The sequence below is a fragment of the Sorex fumeus genome, unplaced genomic scaffold (genome assembly GCF_029834395.1).
Source record: "Sorex fumeus unplaced genomic scaffold, SorFum_2.1 ptg000039l, whole genome shotgun sequence".
Taxonomy (NCBI): domain Eukaryota; kingdom Metazoa; phylum Chordata; class Mammalia; order Eulipotyphla; family Soricidae; genus Sorex; species Sorex fumeus.
This window is the reverse complement of record NW_026606096.1, coordinates 28,168,754-28,183,969: the sequence shown is the minus strand read 5'-3', so window position 1 is coordinate 28,183,969 and position 15,216 is coordinate 28,168,754. Positions and strand designations below refer to the sequence as shown.

Below are 15,216 nucleotides of genomic sequence, written 5' to 3'. Positions count from 1 at the left end.
TTCCAGAGTCTGCTGTTTCAAACCTGACCCGTACCAGAGCCGGGTGGGCAGGAAGCAAAGCCTCCTTGTCGGGCAGGAAGCAAAGCCTCCTTGTCACCAGGCTCGGCTGGGGCAGGGGTGGGGCAGCAGCAGAGAACGAAGGTTCTAACAGCCTCCCTGGGGCCTCCGGGGCTAGTGGCTAGGGCGCCCCCTCAGACAACCATCCTAGGCTGACACAGGAAGCTTCAAGGTTGAAGAGGAAATGCTCGCTAGGATGGCCTAGGAAGATACAGAACTGCTCAGGTCAACTGGACCCACGACAGTCAGAATAGACCCTCGGTTTGCACATGCGCGTCCGGTGACGTCCAGTACAGGGAAGCCAAGACTTGTTCTGGTCACATATCACACATTCTCTCCCCTTAATGAAGCTGGTGGTCACTCTTAGAAGATGACAAAAACAGGGCTGACTCCCTTGGACTGCCAAGTAGTAGAATATGCGGGGGTAGGGGTGGGGGGAGGGGCGGGGGATGGCTCGGGGAGTGAGGCTGCCAGTTCACGCACAACCCCCACCCCCGGGACCCCCGGGAGATGCCCGGATGCAGGGGGCAGTCCAGGTGTAGCGAGCATCCTAACATCTAGGAGCACTAGGACAAGGGTAGCATGTCACTGCGAGCAACAAAGGAAGAGGCACCTAGAGGGGAACCACAGGACACTCGGGGTCCCAGGTTCTAGCTGTTCTGGACTTAATTCTACCCCTTTCCCTCCCTCACCCACTGAGGGCTGTCTTGCCCCCCACCTTCATTGCAAGGTGAAGGTTTTTTGGTTACTTTTTTGATCTCTGTACCACACCTGGCAGTGCTCCAAACTTACTTCTGGCTCTTCACCCAGGGATCACTCCTGGCAACCTTGGTTGGTCATATGGGGTGCTGGGATTTGAACCCAGGTTGGCTGCATGCAAGGCAAATGCCCTCCCTGCTCACTAAGTCAATGATGGTTGGAAGGATCGCTTGGGATGGGAGATGTGTGCTAGAAGTAGATAAAGGACCAAACGTGATGGCCTCTCAGTATCTATACTGCAAACCATAATGCTAAGAAGTAGAGAGTAAGAGGGAAATTGTCTGCCATAGAGGCAGGGAGAGGGTTGGGCCAGGGCCGGGGTTGGGGGTGGATTCTGGAGACATTGGTGGTGGGAAATGTGCACTGGTGGAGGGATGGGTGTTTGATCATTGTATGACTGAAACTCAAACATGAAAGCTTTGTAACTGTATCTCACGGTGATTCAATAATAAAAAAAATTAAAAATAATGCCCTCCCTGCTTCCTATGGCTCTGGACTATGGGTTGGTTGTGAGGAGCAACCCTGTGACTGCTCTAAGTCAGAAGGAGGAGTGGTCGGCGGTGGGCGGGCTTGCAATGTGCATCAGGGCTGTGTGAGGCTGCTCAGTACTCCAGGGCCCACTGGCTGGAGTCAGGCTTTGGCCTCAGGCTGCACTTTCCCAGAACAAGTGTCGTGAGGGGCCAGACTCCCTCTACTTCCCAGCAGAAACTATTCCGAGAAACCCACTCAGCCTGGTAGTTTGGGTTCCATTCAACGCTCTGAGGGACCAGCTCAACTTCACCCCGTCCTCCTGTCAACGGGAACCAACCTCTCCTCTTCAGTCAGGGGACACGGATTTTGTGCTGGGCCCACTTCTGCCACGAGCCCAGGCTTCGGGGCCACGGGCCGCATCTCAGCTGCAGGAGCCCATGTGCTTGCTCCCAGCGCAGTGACAGAACCACCCCCGGGGAGACAGGCCAATTCTTGGGCACCTGCCCGAGATCAAGGGTCACCGTGGCCTGAGCACTGGGTGCTGTGTTGTCTCTGTGCTAGAGACGATCTGCACTGGGAGCCATGGCCGGGCTGTGCTTCGACTGGCTGGTCAGTTGGAGTGAGAGGCCAGGAGCACTAGGTAGGGGTCCGAGGATCTGCAGCCAACCCAGGAGACATGGGCGGGGGTCGGGGGGGTACAGAAGGGCCCACCAAGAGGGACAGAGCTCGGAATGCAAACAGAGATATAGCACCAACCCTTGCCAAGCTAAGGGGTCCCCATAGCCCACTCACGGGAAGGTCAGCGTAGAAGTAGTGCTTCCGGTCGAACAGGGACTTCCTGTTGATGTGGCAGTTGAGCGCCAGGCCCGTCATCACCGCCGCCTCCACACACCTCCTGTTGAGCACCTGTGGAGACACGATGGCCTCCATCACAACCATGTGAACGAATGCCCCCTCCCGACACGGCCCACACTCCCCTCCCAACACAGACCTCACACCTCCCCCCCACCCCCACCAACGGGCAACACTGCTGCCTCTGTGTGCAGGGGAACTGGGCTCGCAGGCCAACCTTGGTCTAGAACCAGCAGATTTCGGTAAAAAGAAAATGCAGGGATTGGAGAGAGCAAGAGCACAGGGGTTAAGGCATAAATGGTGCTGGCGTGAGCACCGGCACTGCAAGGCAAGCTCTGTCTTTAGTCACCCACCCCTCCATCCCCCAAAAGGGAAGAGAATTCATGCAGGGGCTGGGGAGACACGCAAAAGGCTGGGGGGATGCCTGGCATCTGTTTCTCTGACTTAAAAGGCTGGAGGTACTTCAGGGCCAGGCTCATGGCATCCAGCACCACCCACAGGCTGCACCCAGGGAAGGAAGGCCAAGAAAAGGAGCATTGGTGATGCAGAGGGTCCTGAGTGGAGGAGGGCCCGGCCGGCGCATGTGAAGAGGCCACAGGACTTGGAAAAATCCACGCGGGCTGGGTCCCCACCCCGCTGGGCCTTACATGTTAGAAAGTCCCAGATATTGGGGCTACTGAGGCATGCAGGACTCCATTGCCGGCCTCACAGAGTCCCCAGGACCTAATAGCACTCTCCGTGCTTTTCAGATTCCTGCCTGCCCAGTGTCTGTTGTCTAAAATCCCTCCACAAGAAGGAACCACTAAGTAAATGATGATTGGAGAGGTCGCCCAGGATGATCGCCCAGGATGGGCGATGTGTGTTGAAAGTAGACCAAGGACCAAGCAAGATGAACTCTTGGTATCTGTCCTACAAGTCATGATGCCCAAAATTAAGGAGAGAGTAAGAAGGATTGTAACTGTCCCAGAGGCAACGGGGTTATGGTGGGGTGGGGGTGACGGGAGGGATTCTGGGAACAATGGTGGTGGAAAATGTGCACTGGTGGAGGGATGGGTGCTGGAGCACTGTTTGACTGAAACATAATCATGCAAGTTTGTAACTGCATCTCATGGTGATCCAATAAAGCTTCTTAAAAAAATAAAATAAAATAAAATCCCTCCACAGCCCAGTGGCCACAGGATAAAGGCACAGTGCCCACCTGATCCGACTCTTTTGTTTTATCTTCTATCTGGCACCCCTGTGGGCTGGAGCGATAGCACAGCAGTAGGGCATTTGCCTTGCATGCAGCCAACATGGCCAACCCGAGTTCGATTCCTCCGCCCCTCTCGGAGAGCCCGGCAAGCTACTGAGAGTATCTCGCCCGCACGGTAGAGCCTGGCAAGCTCCCCGTGATGTATTCGATATGCCAAACACAGTAACAACAAAGTCTCCAATGGAGACGTTACTGGGCCCGCTCGAGCAAATCGATGAACAATGGGAGGACACTGACATTGACATTGACATTGGCACCCCTGCACACTATAGTCCAGTTCTCTAGAACAAACCATGTACACTTTCTGGTTCCCCTAATTCTTCAACTATTTGAAATCCCCTGAGAGGGTACCACCTCCAGGAAGCCCTCCTGACTAAGAACACGAACTGTTCCCAAGTTCCCCTTCGTGCTCCTGTGCTGGCAGACTGGCCTGTTTGCAGAGAACACCATCTGACCCTGTTTCACAAGATGGGAATTAACTGGGCAGCCCTGGGCCCCTGGTCTCACACATGGGAGTGACGCCGGTGGGGCTCAGGGACCCTGGTGGAGCCCAAATGAGCATGAGACAGTGATGGTGCCACCTGCCACCTCCTGGGCAGTGCTTTTGGAAGTGCCCTGAAGTGACAAGCGATCACGCCTGAGCTGATCAAAGAGCAAACTTAAAGCACTCGCTTCTCCTGATGAAATCTCGCTCCAGAAGTTTCTCTGCCGTTAACATCAACTGACTACAAAGGAACCCAGGGTGAGCCTGAAACAGCTCTCGCGCTCCTGGGAAGGCCTGAAGCACCCCTTTCTCCCTGGCCTCAGGACACAGCCGCAGGGAGGTGGGGGGCTGTGCCATGCCTGGGGGTGATGGAGGCCGGCGGCTGGGGGCACCCTGCCTGTCAGCCGAGTCGCTCTGAACTTCTCTCATTGCTGGGCCAGTCACGGTGACCGTCCTTGCTACAGAGACACAGACAGCAGACGCTAAGTGATGTGACCACGTGGCCCTGGTAACCAGGGGCAAAGCCAGCGAGCCGGACCCCTTGAGCCCAGCCTCTCTACTGCCACCCTGTTTGTCCTCAGTCCTGGAAAACACCCAGACCCGGAGGGTCGGCCACCCCCCAGCCACCAGTCAGCCACACGCACCAGCTTCTGCCGCAGCTTCTGGTGGAAACCGCTGGGATACTTCCCTCTTTGTCTGCAGAGCCGGGCTGCAGGAGGGTGAGCACAGAGCCCCACCCCTCCTCAAACTCTCAGCACCCTCCCTCCGGCCAGTCGGGGGGCTGGCAGTGAGGGGGACCTGCAGGTCTGTTGCTGGGATTCCAACACCTGAGACATAAATACCAACAGCATGATGGATCTAATGAGGTGAGTCCACCCAGCCAAGCAGATCACCAGGGCGGTGTGTGAGCGGCGTTGGTGGGCGAGACCCACGATGAGTTTCATGAGCAGCAGGCTGAGTCCTGGACAGGGCCCAGCGACTGCGAGGAACCCTGACCCTCCTTCCACACCCCAACCCAGTCCCCCATCGCCTTCTGGGGCCCCGAGGCAGCTGATGGGCACATGCGGGTCTGTGGCCTGTGGGAGGGGCTTCTCCCGAGCAGCCTTGAGGGAAGGGGGCATGGATGGACAAGGGCGAAGCCTGCACCCCGCGTGCTCTGTTCTGTCCGCTTCCGTGGGTCTTTCTGCTGAGAGGTTCACGCCTCTCTCCAAGATAGAAATGAAAATTCTGCACGCTCCATTTTCCCCTGCCAAGAGTTATGAAACGCTGCTCATTTCTCAGGCACGTCTGCAATAATTCCATTTGGGCTGGAATGAACTAGTGTCTAGTCTAATGTGGACTATTAGGAAAGGATTTACTAAGCAAATTAGGAGACCGACGACAAGGAGGAGTGCCTAGCCCACTTCCTTCCATAAAATATCCCGCAGGATTTCGGTGCAATTATGTGAAACTCTACTAATTACGAATAAATCTAGTCGCTAACGTCTGCATCAGGTAGTTATATATCAGGGAATATTTGATGATGTGCTTACACTGCACTTTCAAAATAAACTGTGATTCTCACCCTCTCTCTCTTCTTGCTACCAGACCCCAAACTGATGAGATCCTGGTGCTCTGATCCCCAAAATTAGTCTAATAGATATCAGTATCTCCTTTTAAAAACATGAAGCAGAATAACTAGACACATGGATGCATGGAGAATCTAGCCAGAAATCCCCCTGGAATAATACCACAAGGACTAGAAAGTGGTGTTTTCTAAAAAAAAGCCCAAATGGCAATTTTCTGTAAAGCTTAATGCTACACATGACAGATCTAACGATTAAGGCAGAGCATGTCAAATGCTTTCATGTATCCAGAGAAATTAATTAAGATTAAGTAAAAACAAGGCAGTGAAATGGGCCTTTATCTTACTACTAACCATAAACTCGTCTCAAAGCATGAACTCCTGATTCCTATTCAAAGCAAAGGTACCATGCAGATAAATTTTTATTATGGCAGAGAAAACGGGCTCCTGATACCTGCACCCCACATTCCTTCATCACCTGAACAAACACAGAAACTTGAACCATGATACTGAAGATTTCTACAAATAGTTGTTAAATTTTATTTTTTTGGTTGGGGGAAGTGGAGAAGGTAGGCAGGCCGTGCCCAGGGATGTTCAGGGGCTATTCAGAGTTCTGTGCTCAGGACTGACCCCTGGTGATGCTCACGGACTACATGTGGTGCTGGATCTAACCAGAGTCAAGGTTACCTCCTATACAGTCCAGCACATGTATGTGCGTGCGTGCGTGCGTGTGTGTATGCATACACATGCACAGATAGATACACATATATGCACACACACTGAATTTTAGGCCACACACAGCAATGCTCAGGGCTTACTTTTGGCTCCACACTCTTGATGGGCTGCGGGGAGGGGGGGGAGGTCGGGCATTATGAGCTGCTGGGAATCAAATCCGCATTAGCTATGTGCAAGGCCAGCACCCTACCTGCTACTCTATCACTCCAGCTCCTGGCTTCCACATTTTAAAAAGAGAAAATATTTTCTACAGAATTTTTAATATAGACTTTTGTATATCCAAAGTTCTATCACTCTGTGAAAGATAGATACACCATATAAAAACATGTTTTAATGCTAAATATGGGCTAGGAAACAGCAAATGCTCTAGAACTTCTCTTTTCTTTAGATTTCTTTTTCACAAATATCGGAGCTCATTCCAAAGAGTCGGTCTCAGCTCTCTTTGGTTCCACTGTGCAGCTCCATCATCAGTCCTTCAGGATCAAGGGCAAGTGAACATCCATTCAGGGCTGGAGCAATAGGACAGCAGGCAGGACACTTGCTCTGCACCTAGCTGACTGCAGGTTCAATCCCTGATACCACATGGTCACCCAAGCTCACTAGTAGTAAGTTTTGGGAGCTTACTCCAGAGCACGGAGCCAGGAGTAAACCCCGAAATCTCTACAAAATAATTTTTACTTAATACTTTGTGAGGAGGCTGGGTCTTTCAATGAAGGATGATTTTGTACATTACTTTTGTTGATCTTCCATTTTTTAAACAACTTTTAAGAAAGGATATTAAAAACCCTACGATACAGAAACCCACTCATTTACACTATCCTCATCCTGAAACAGTCAAGTCTTTGCTAAACCATTCTAACATTTACTCCCAACCTTCTCCAGTTGCAGAGATTCTATGGTACAACAATTACTCCACACTACTGGACTCTTAAAACATAATCGGTGATAGTGATGAAAAACATTAATATCATGAGCAAAAAACGCTAATGATTTCAGAATGAGATCTATTTTGATCTTTATACAAAAGACTGGGATTAAGATGAAAGATTTGAATATTGTTGAGAAACAAAACAATTCTCTTGAACCTAGTGAACACTAGGAAATGCCAGCTAGTCATTCAGTGCTGACTGCTGTCGAGAGGGGGTCCGGGAACAAGGCCTGTGAATATGAAAAGCAAAAAATTCCTAGAGAAAAAACACCTGCCATTATACCAAAGACGCACCTGCTATGTTCATCAGCTAGGCCATGACCTGGGACAAAGGAAGAATGTATTAGGCCAAAGATCTGGGAGAAGAGAAAATCATGTCTGATTTTTTGCCTCCAATAAAAAAACGCATCATTTCCTTAGAGGCAAATCATGAAATCATGGAGTATAAAAGAAAAACAAGGCAAATGTTGAGGACAAAAGACTCTATTACCTTACTTATGTTGTTTCAAGGGTAGATAATCAGATAAAATAACTGACCTGGGCTACTGTGAAATGTCAACGTCACAAAATGCATGAAAAAAGGAATGGGGTGTGGCGGGAGGAGAAAAGAAAAAAAAGAAAGCAACGTGGGCGTCTGACGGAATTCAGGGGTGGGAGAAATGCCGGCCAACAGTGAGAGCCACTTTCCTTGCGAACACCAGCTCTCTGGAGCATGATCGTTACCCAGCGACCACTGAAGAGCAAGTTTCTGTTGTCAGGAGGGAGAGAAATACTTCTGAGACGAAAGACCACTATGCCTGCACTCGCTTCTCAATGGTTCTTCCAGGTGCCAGGTGGATACTCATTGCACCCTTCCTTCAAGGCTTCAGTAGCTGTAACTTGTTTTTGTTTTTCTTTTCTTTTCTTTCTTTTTTTTTTTTACAGTACAGAGTTGTGGAGGAATGAGCCTTGCCTGGCTGCTGATGCTGCAGCCAGACACGTGGACAGCTGTGGTTTCAACAGGCACTCCCACAGAACAGGGCAGGCTGGGTTTCTCTGATTGCCACCTATGGCATCTACTCAATGCAGTCATCCAGTAAGACATGTCTTGGCGCAGGTCCCTGTCACGAAGCGAGGGCTGACTGGTGATGGTTCTCTGACCTGAGAGGACTGTGAGACGTTACCTTAAGGCAGCCGAGGGGAAGACCCTCATGTAGGGCTTTCCTCCACCATAACCAAGTGACGGGACACAGACAAGCCTGTCTGCAGGTCATGAAGTCCGTGAAATCATTGTAGAACACACAAGAGTGTTAATAGGGGCTTCTGTGCTACCTCAATGGAAGAAAATAGATCTTGCATACAGATGATGTGTAATCCAGTATATGAGAGAGAGATGCTCTACCTGGTAGGGAAATCATTTTCCCCAGTGATATATAGTTTCTCATTGAAAATCTTTTGGCATTTCCCAAAGTCATCCAAGCATCTTCTTTTCTGTTCCTTCTTCCACTCTGCTACTTTATATGTAAACACACACACACACACACACACACACACACACACACGTGCGCACGCGCACGCATTCTCGGTCTGTGCTTCTTGGAAGGATGGTGACAGTGGAACTTCCCATCACCTGTCACTCACACTGCTGTGGCATGCGCCATCTTGTCATCCCAGATGCTGGTTACCCAGGTGGTTCCCACCCCATCCCTGCCCAGCCCTCCTGGAGGAATCTCTGTTTTCAGAATGCCAAGTTAACAACATGAGCATCGTGATAATAGCAAGGAACATCGACGTGCCACTGAGAGTTCCAGAGCGCTTTCATCTACATTAGCGCCTCTGCACAGATGTAAAACGGGAAGAGAACGAAGAAGGTAAGTAAGAGAGCTAGCTGTGCGAAGTAAACAAAGATTATGAGTGACTACAGGCATCTGAAATGTGTATAAGTAGCGATGAAAAGGGAAATTCCCTGTTTTGCTTTGTTAGTGGTGAACAATTAGCAAATAATATAGCTGGGAACACAGGTTGATGCTTTGTGCTAAGAATGGGAGCCGGGGACTCATTTCTATTTTCCACTAAGCTCCTTCCCTCTCTGCATCCTCGGAAAACTCAATAAGGCCCGCAGGTTCTTCTCCTATGAATTGGGGTTGGGGCCCCTGACCTGGCCCGTTGGGGGTCACCTCAGGGGCTGGCACACATCCCTGAAAAGTCAAGACACTCCTGACAGTCACAGATTACTGCCTGTCTACACCTCGAGGCTAAAATGCAACAGAGCCTGAAAAAGGCCCTTGATGGATTACAGCCTGTGCCTTTATCTTAATTCAAAAAAAAAAAATTATGATCAGACATAGAACATTAAATGAAACAACAAATCATTATTTTAAATGTTCAAAATTTCTTAGTAAGCTAGAAATAAACAAACTCTTCTTCATCTACTAAAGAGCAATAACAACACACGAGTGAATGTCATACCTGATGCCAAGTGCTGATCAGTCTGTCTTGTCTTTTTTTGGGGGGGAGGGGAGAGGTTGGGGACGCACACTTGGCAGGGTTTAGGGATTATTCCTGACTCTGCACTCAGGGATCACTCCTGGAGACCTTGAGCAGCCACACGGGGTGGCGGCTACGTGCAAGGCAAGCGCTCTGCTATTGCTCCGGCCCCGTCTGTCTCCTAAAGAAGCTCCTTTAACACTGGCAAGGCTGGTGTCGAGGCTATGCATCCCTAAGCTGTCACCTGTCCCTGAGTGGCTCTTGCCTTTATGCTGGGGAAGAGGAGCCACCCACACGTTGCACAGCTGGACCACAGAGAGCACCAACCCCACTCCCACCACGCTCCTGGCCTGGACTCCCTCCTCAGGGTCAGGGTGCAATCAGGGGTGGACGGCTGTGGAACCACAAAGGACCACTAGCAAGAAACTTCTGCCTTGAGGAACAGAACATTTTCGGAGGAGTCCAGCCTGATTCTACAAACTGTGCCAACGCCACCCAGTCAGTGCTCGGCGCACTGGGATGCCAATGGCAAAGTGACTTCTGTGCTTTGCCAAGATTTTTAGAACGAACTGAGGGGAAAAAAAAATCTCCCAAGATGTTGCAGTACAGAGAAGAGCCAACTCCCTTCCCCGCCGCTGAATAGGAAGCAGAAATACAGCTTAGAGGAGACAAATAATAAAGGCCAATCCAATGCCTCGGATGACAAATGAACGTTGCTGGGGCAAGAAAGAATTACACAGAACCCCCCTACCAAGTACCTCCATCTCCTTCCTTCCCCAGGGAACCTTCTCTCCAAGGTCAGGAGGGGGCGCTCCTGCAGACACAATCCCACCGGGTGGGGTTGCGAGGCTGTGGGCTTTGAGGAAATGAGCTGAGCACATGTGGGGCGGCCCCTTTGTCCCCCCCACCCGGTGTTCACCAAAGGCTTCTGACCAAGAAACAGGCCCAGAGAGCTGGTCTGGGGAGCCGGTCCCCAGGGAGGGCCAGGGCAGCAGAGGGGACACAGCAGAGCCCCCAGAAGCAGAATGCCTGCAGCTTATGCGGTTCGAGTCCAGCCATGGCAGAGAGTGCTGAGTGTCACTGGGCTACGCATCAAGTTGCATTTTATCTTTTTCTCTTTATTATTTATTCATTTTAGAATATCGAATCGAAGGTACACAGAAACCTGCTAATTTATGGCCCAGAAAGTCAGCCCTGCACAGATGCCCAAGGCATAGAGCACAGAGAGGTGTTTCCTCTGTCCTGGGGGCAAACGTTCTCTCACTATCTCTCCTCTCTTCCCTCCCTGTCCCTCTCTCCTCCCCCTCTCTCTCCTTACTCTCTTCTCTTTCCCCTTTCCTCTCTCCTATCTCTATCTCTCACTTCTCTCTCTCAATCTTCTCTGTGTCTATCCTCTCTTTCTATACTCTCTCTTTAACCTCTCTCTCTCTCTCCCTCCCTTCTCTCTGTCTCATGGAAATTTTATGATTACTATATTCTTTTTGTGAATGTGGTTTTGGGGCCACATCCAGTAGTGGCTTCGGGTTCAGCTGCATGTAAGCAAGCACTTTAGGCCCTGGACACTCACTCTCTCTCTCTCTCTCTCTCTCTCTCTCTCTCTCTCTCTGGCCTCCTAGCATCAGGGGCCAATCACACACCATGAGTGGGGGAAACATTGTGAAGATGAAGAGGGAGGAAAAGGAGGAGCAGAGGAAACACAACTCACTGGAGTGCCTCCTCCTGAGTCACCACACTCCCCATCCCCCCGCCAAGAAGGTATGGCTATCAGACACAGTCTGGGCTTACCCCTATAGCCAAACGGGCCATCAGAAGCTGAGCCTGTCCCTCAGGCCATCAGTGTTAAAAATGCTGCCACCACTCCCCTCCCTTGCTCTGAATTCTGAGCTCATTTCTCCCTGGGCGCTGACTCCAGAAATGGCATTATCATTATTAATCCCCTAAACGTATGCACTCTCTCCCAAGAAACTCCTCACATACACAAAATGGATCGAAGGGCCCACAGAGATTCCCTCCACTCCTACCAAGGGCACCCGACGGCAAAAGGAGCCCAGTGGGCAGCTGCCCAGACTGGGGCATGGCCCCTGCGATGGAGGAGCTTTCTTTCTTTTCTTTCTTTTTTTTAAGTTCTGGAACTGTCTGTGGAAGAAAAATGAATGGGACCCAGCTGCATGATTCCAGGCTGCATTTTTATTATGGGCCTCTAGTATAAATCACCTGAACAAAGCCTGCACAAGTTGCCTGAATGTCAGAGACAAAAACAGTGTCATGGAACACTATTTGGTGGCTTTTTTTTTTTTTAATAAAAAAGCACTATGCATTTTTTATCAACAAGAGACCCTTATAGCTCCTGTGCTCTGTGCCCCCTTGGGAAGGAGCTCATGTGTGGCCCCTCCGGAGCCCTCCTCACGGGCTGGGATCACATACAGATGGGTGCAGTGGCCACGGAATTCATCTGGAACAGCCAAGGGTGCTAAGAACAGCCGCGGCCCCCATGCGGGCCTGGTGCCACTGCGCCCTGTCCCTCATCTAAGGGTATTTTCAGGGGCAAATATCCATGGGAAAAGCATGCGGAGAAGGGTGTGCGACCCACTGTTCCAGATATGGTCCTGCGGGTTTCTTGTCAGGTTGGAGGTATGATGCTGGGTAGAAATCTCCTTTTGGGGAAAGAAGCCTGCGGCTGAGACAAGCTGAGGGCAGACGGAGAGGGTGCCCAGGCCCCGCAAGTTCCAGAGCTGGGTTGGGAGGGAAAATCAACCCCCAGCTTGCTCCTGTATTCCTCCTACCCCCGCTGAGCCAGTCGGCAACTCCTTTCAATGCCATCCCACTGCTCTTCCGTGAGCTCGTGGTGGGAAATCAGTGTTATTATTCCTACCATGGGCTTAGGGAATGGTTCCTGCTGGACATCCTGGGGGGGGGGGGCAACAGGGTGGGCGCAAATGTTAACACAGCTGAGGGTGAGTCCAGAACTCACTTGCCAGGCCTGGGTCAGTGACCCTAGGGCAGGTAGAGTGACTGGGATGTACCCAGAACCCAGACTGGCCAGCGTGGAGACTGAGAGGCACTCCAAGGCACCTCTGGGAACTGCAGCAGAGAGGGGCAGCTTCCCGGGAGGCAGGGGGACCCTGGAGAGCAGAATAGCAAGCTTTCCTGTCCCTGTGCCAGGCTCTGAGTCATCCATGTTCACAGCCCTGGTGACGACAGCGACGAGGTCAGACTCTATTCCCTCCTGCTGGAAGGTTCCAGCTTCAGGAAAAGTCACAACCCAGATTTTTAGGCGCAGACAAAATACAAAGTATGCCCTGAAAACTGATTGTTACCAAGTCTGGTCTCAGACAAGCACGGGGCTCAGATTTACGAACTGGGGCCCAGGATCAGTCAGGCTGAACATGAAAAAAAATAGCCCTGGTCTGGCCCCGGGGGCACCTGGCAAAAGACAGTAGGGAAAAAAGGTTCTTTGTTAAGATTCACCACCACTCCATTCTCACTGAGGGAGCCCTGTTGAGGCTGACTTCACAGTCCCAGATCATAAAACATGCCGACACCCATCTACGGCAGGCAGAAGCAGCAGACACACCAGAGGCTGAATAAGATCACCCATCACTGCAGGTAAGAGAAATACAAGGCCTAGACTATGGCATAAGTAGACGCAAAACTATGAATAAGAATGGAAGCATCGAATCAAGGCAAGAGGAACATGATATTTTCAAGGAGACAGGAGAAATCTTAGAGAGGAAAGGGGAGTTTTTATAACAGAAACATGCTCCCAGTTGAAATGCAGAGAAGTCACTGAGAGAGTCACAGAGCAGAGGAAGAAAGAATTAGTGAACTGGAAGAAAAAGGTAGAGGAAATTTCCCAGAAGGAAGCATATAGAAAGGACCTTCAGAGAGTCCTCCCGTGTAGGAGGCACAGCTGAGCACAGGCTGGGCTGCTCTCCTACTGGTATGTCAAGAGGATCCGAGTGCTGGGGCTGCTGATCTGGGACTGATGGGAGTGGATCTCCTTTTGCTCGTTTCTCCTTCTGAACTGGGATGGTTTCTCCTTTCCCTCTCCCCAGGGTTAGATCTCTCACCGAGCGAACTGGACTTTGTAATAAACAGCACTCATCGTCAGTGTCAGTGCTAAAAAGCCAAGGCGTCTGTGTGAGTAAAAGCATGGGGCTCACAACTAGAAACATTTCCCAAACATTTCAAGTCACCCACATCTTCAGACACAAACACACACACACACACACACACACACACACACACTCATGCCCCAAACTGCAAACTAACACCACTTCTGTCAATCGGACTTCTGCCAATATCAACTCTAGGAGAACACAGACTGGAGGATGAACATGAAGCAGGAAGTGAGAAATAAGTGTCTATATGCAGTGGTTGTGGGTAAGTCACAACTCAAGGAGAGAGTGGAATGATTTCCAGGGCCGCGTCCGACTCTGCCCTTAAGAGGTTTCTAACTTGAAGACACTCACTCTCCTATATCCTTTGTTTCGCATGTCAGGTCTCTGCTTAGGGCCTTGTTCCTGTTTACAACAACTAATGCGATCATCTGGCTAGGGCAGATGGGAAATAAGGACAAATGGAAAATGTGCAAGAAGAGGTTTCTGGAGTCAAGTCTCCTGACAGCAGCTTTAGAAAGGAGGTGAAGGGTAACTGACAGTAATAGCAGAGCAGACACTGTCAAGTCAAACCAGAGAGAAGGGCTATCTTCAGCCGTCAGAGGCAGCAATGGGAGAGCTTCACCCCTCCAAGGTCCTGGAAGATTCGGCTGCGTTAAGATACCAAGCAATAATGAACGTTGGGAATCCTGAGTATTCAAGGAAAGCTTCGCTTAGGTTCAGCACACCCTGCTTAAGTGCAGGGAAAGTATGAATTTGCATTTGAGAACAATTTCCAAAAAGGGACTAAGAACTATCAACAGGGTTTGACACATGGATTCCCCTCGAGTGTATACCTCAGTACACACCATTATGCTGGCCCTCACGGCATGCTGTTCAGGATGGTTCCACATGTCCCACGCAAGGTCTGTCAGGGGCCACAAAAGAGCCAGAGCCACGGAGCATTTCTCTGAATTTTATAGTCAACACAGAAATCCTTATAAGCAATGTATATAGAAGGATGACCAGTCAATGGTATAAAACACACACACACATAAATACATAAAAGAAGCAGTACTATTAATATTTAACTTCCTGCAAGTAGGACTAGCAGAGAGATGAAGTGCAAGTGATTGGGAGGCTTCTCAGAATCCAGTGAAAGTTGGAAAAAGATTCTGGGCAGGGCAGGGAAGCAGCCAAATGCCAGTGAGGGAGGTCACGCTGCCCAGGGAATGGAAAAGTCCAGCAGGGGCCTGAGTGAGCCGACAAGATGGGGGACAGGCAGCTCAGGCCATCAGGAGCAGCAGCGGAATGGGAGGAGCTGGATGGGAACGTGTCCAAATTTATCTGGACAAGCTCTTGGACATTCACCGTCTATTTCAGGGGCAAGGGCCATGTAGCAAGCCATGACCCATGTTCTCTGTGTGTCTGCAGCGAACCACGAGCCTGAGAATACAATGCAATTACGAGTTATGCAGATTACATTAAAGCAAATCATTGAAATGGAAAATGATTTTAATAGAAAATGGTCACATTTTGTCTTCTTAGTCA

At 50.4% G+C, this 15,216-nt stretch overlaps 1 protein-coding gene across 1 annotated transcript in view; it reads right to left on the bottom strand.

The window, feature by feature from the left end:
• GATB (glutamyl-tRNA amidotransferase subunit B) overlaps window positions 1–15,216 on the bottom strand; it is a 66,951-nt gene that overhangs the window by 35,311 nt on the left and 16,424 nt on the right. Inside the window, exon 3 of the mRNA XM_056118975.1 lies at window positions 2,080–2,193. Within this exon, the coding sequence (XP_055974950.1) occupies window positions 2,080–2,193 (114 nt within the window). The remainder of the gene's footprint in view (window positions 1–2,079; window positions 2,194–15,216) is intronic.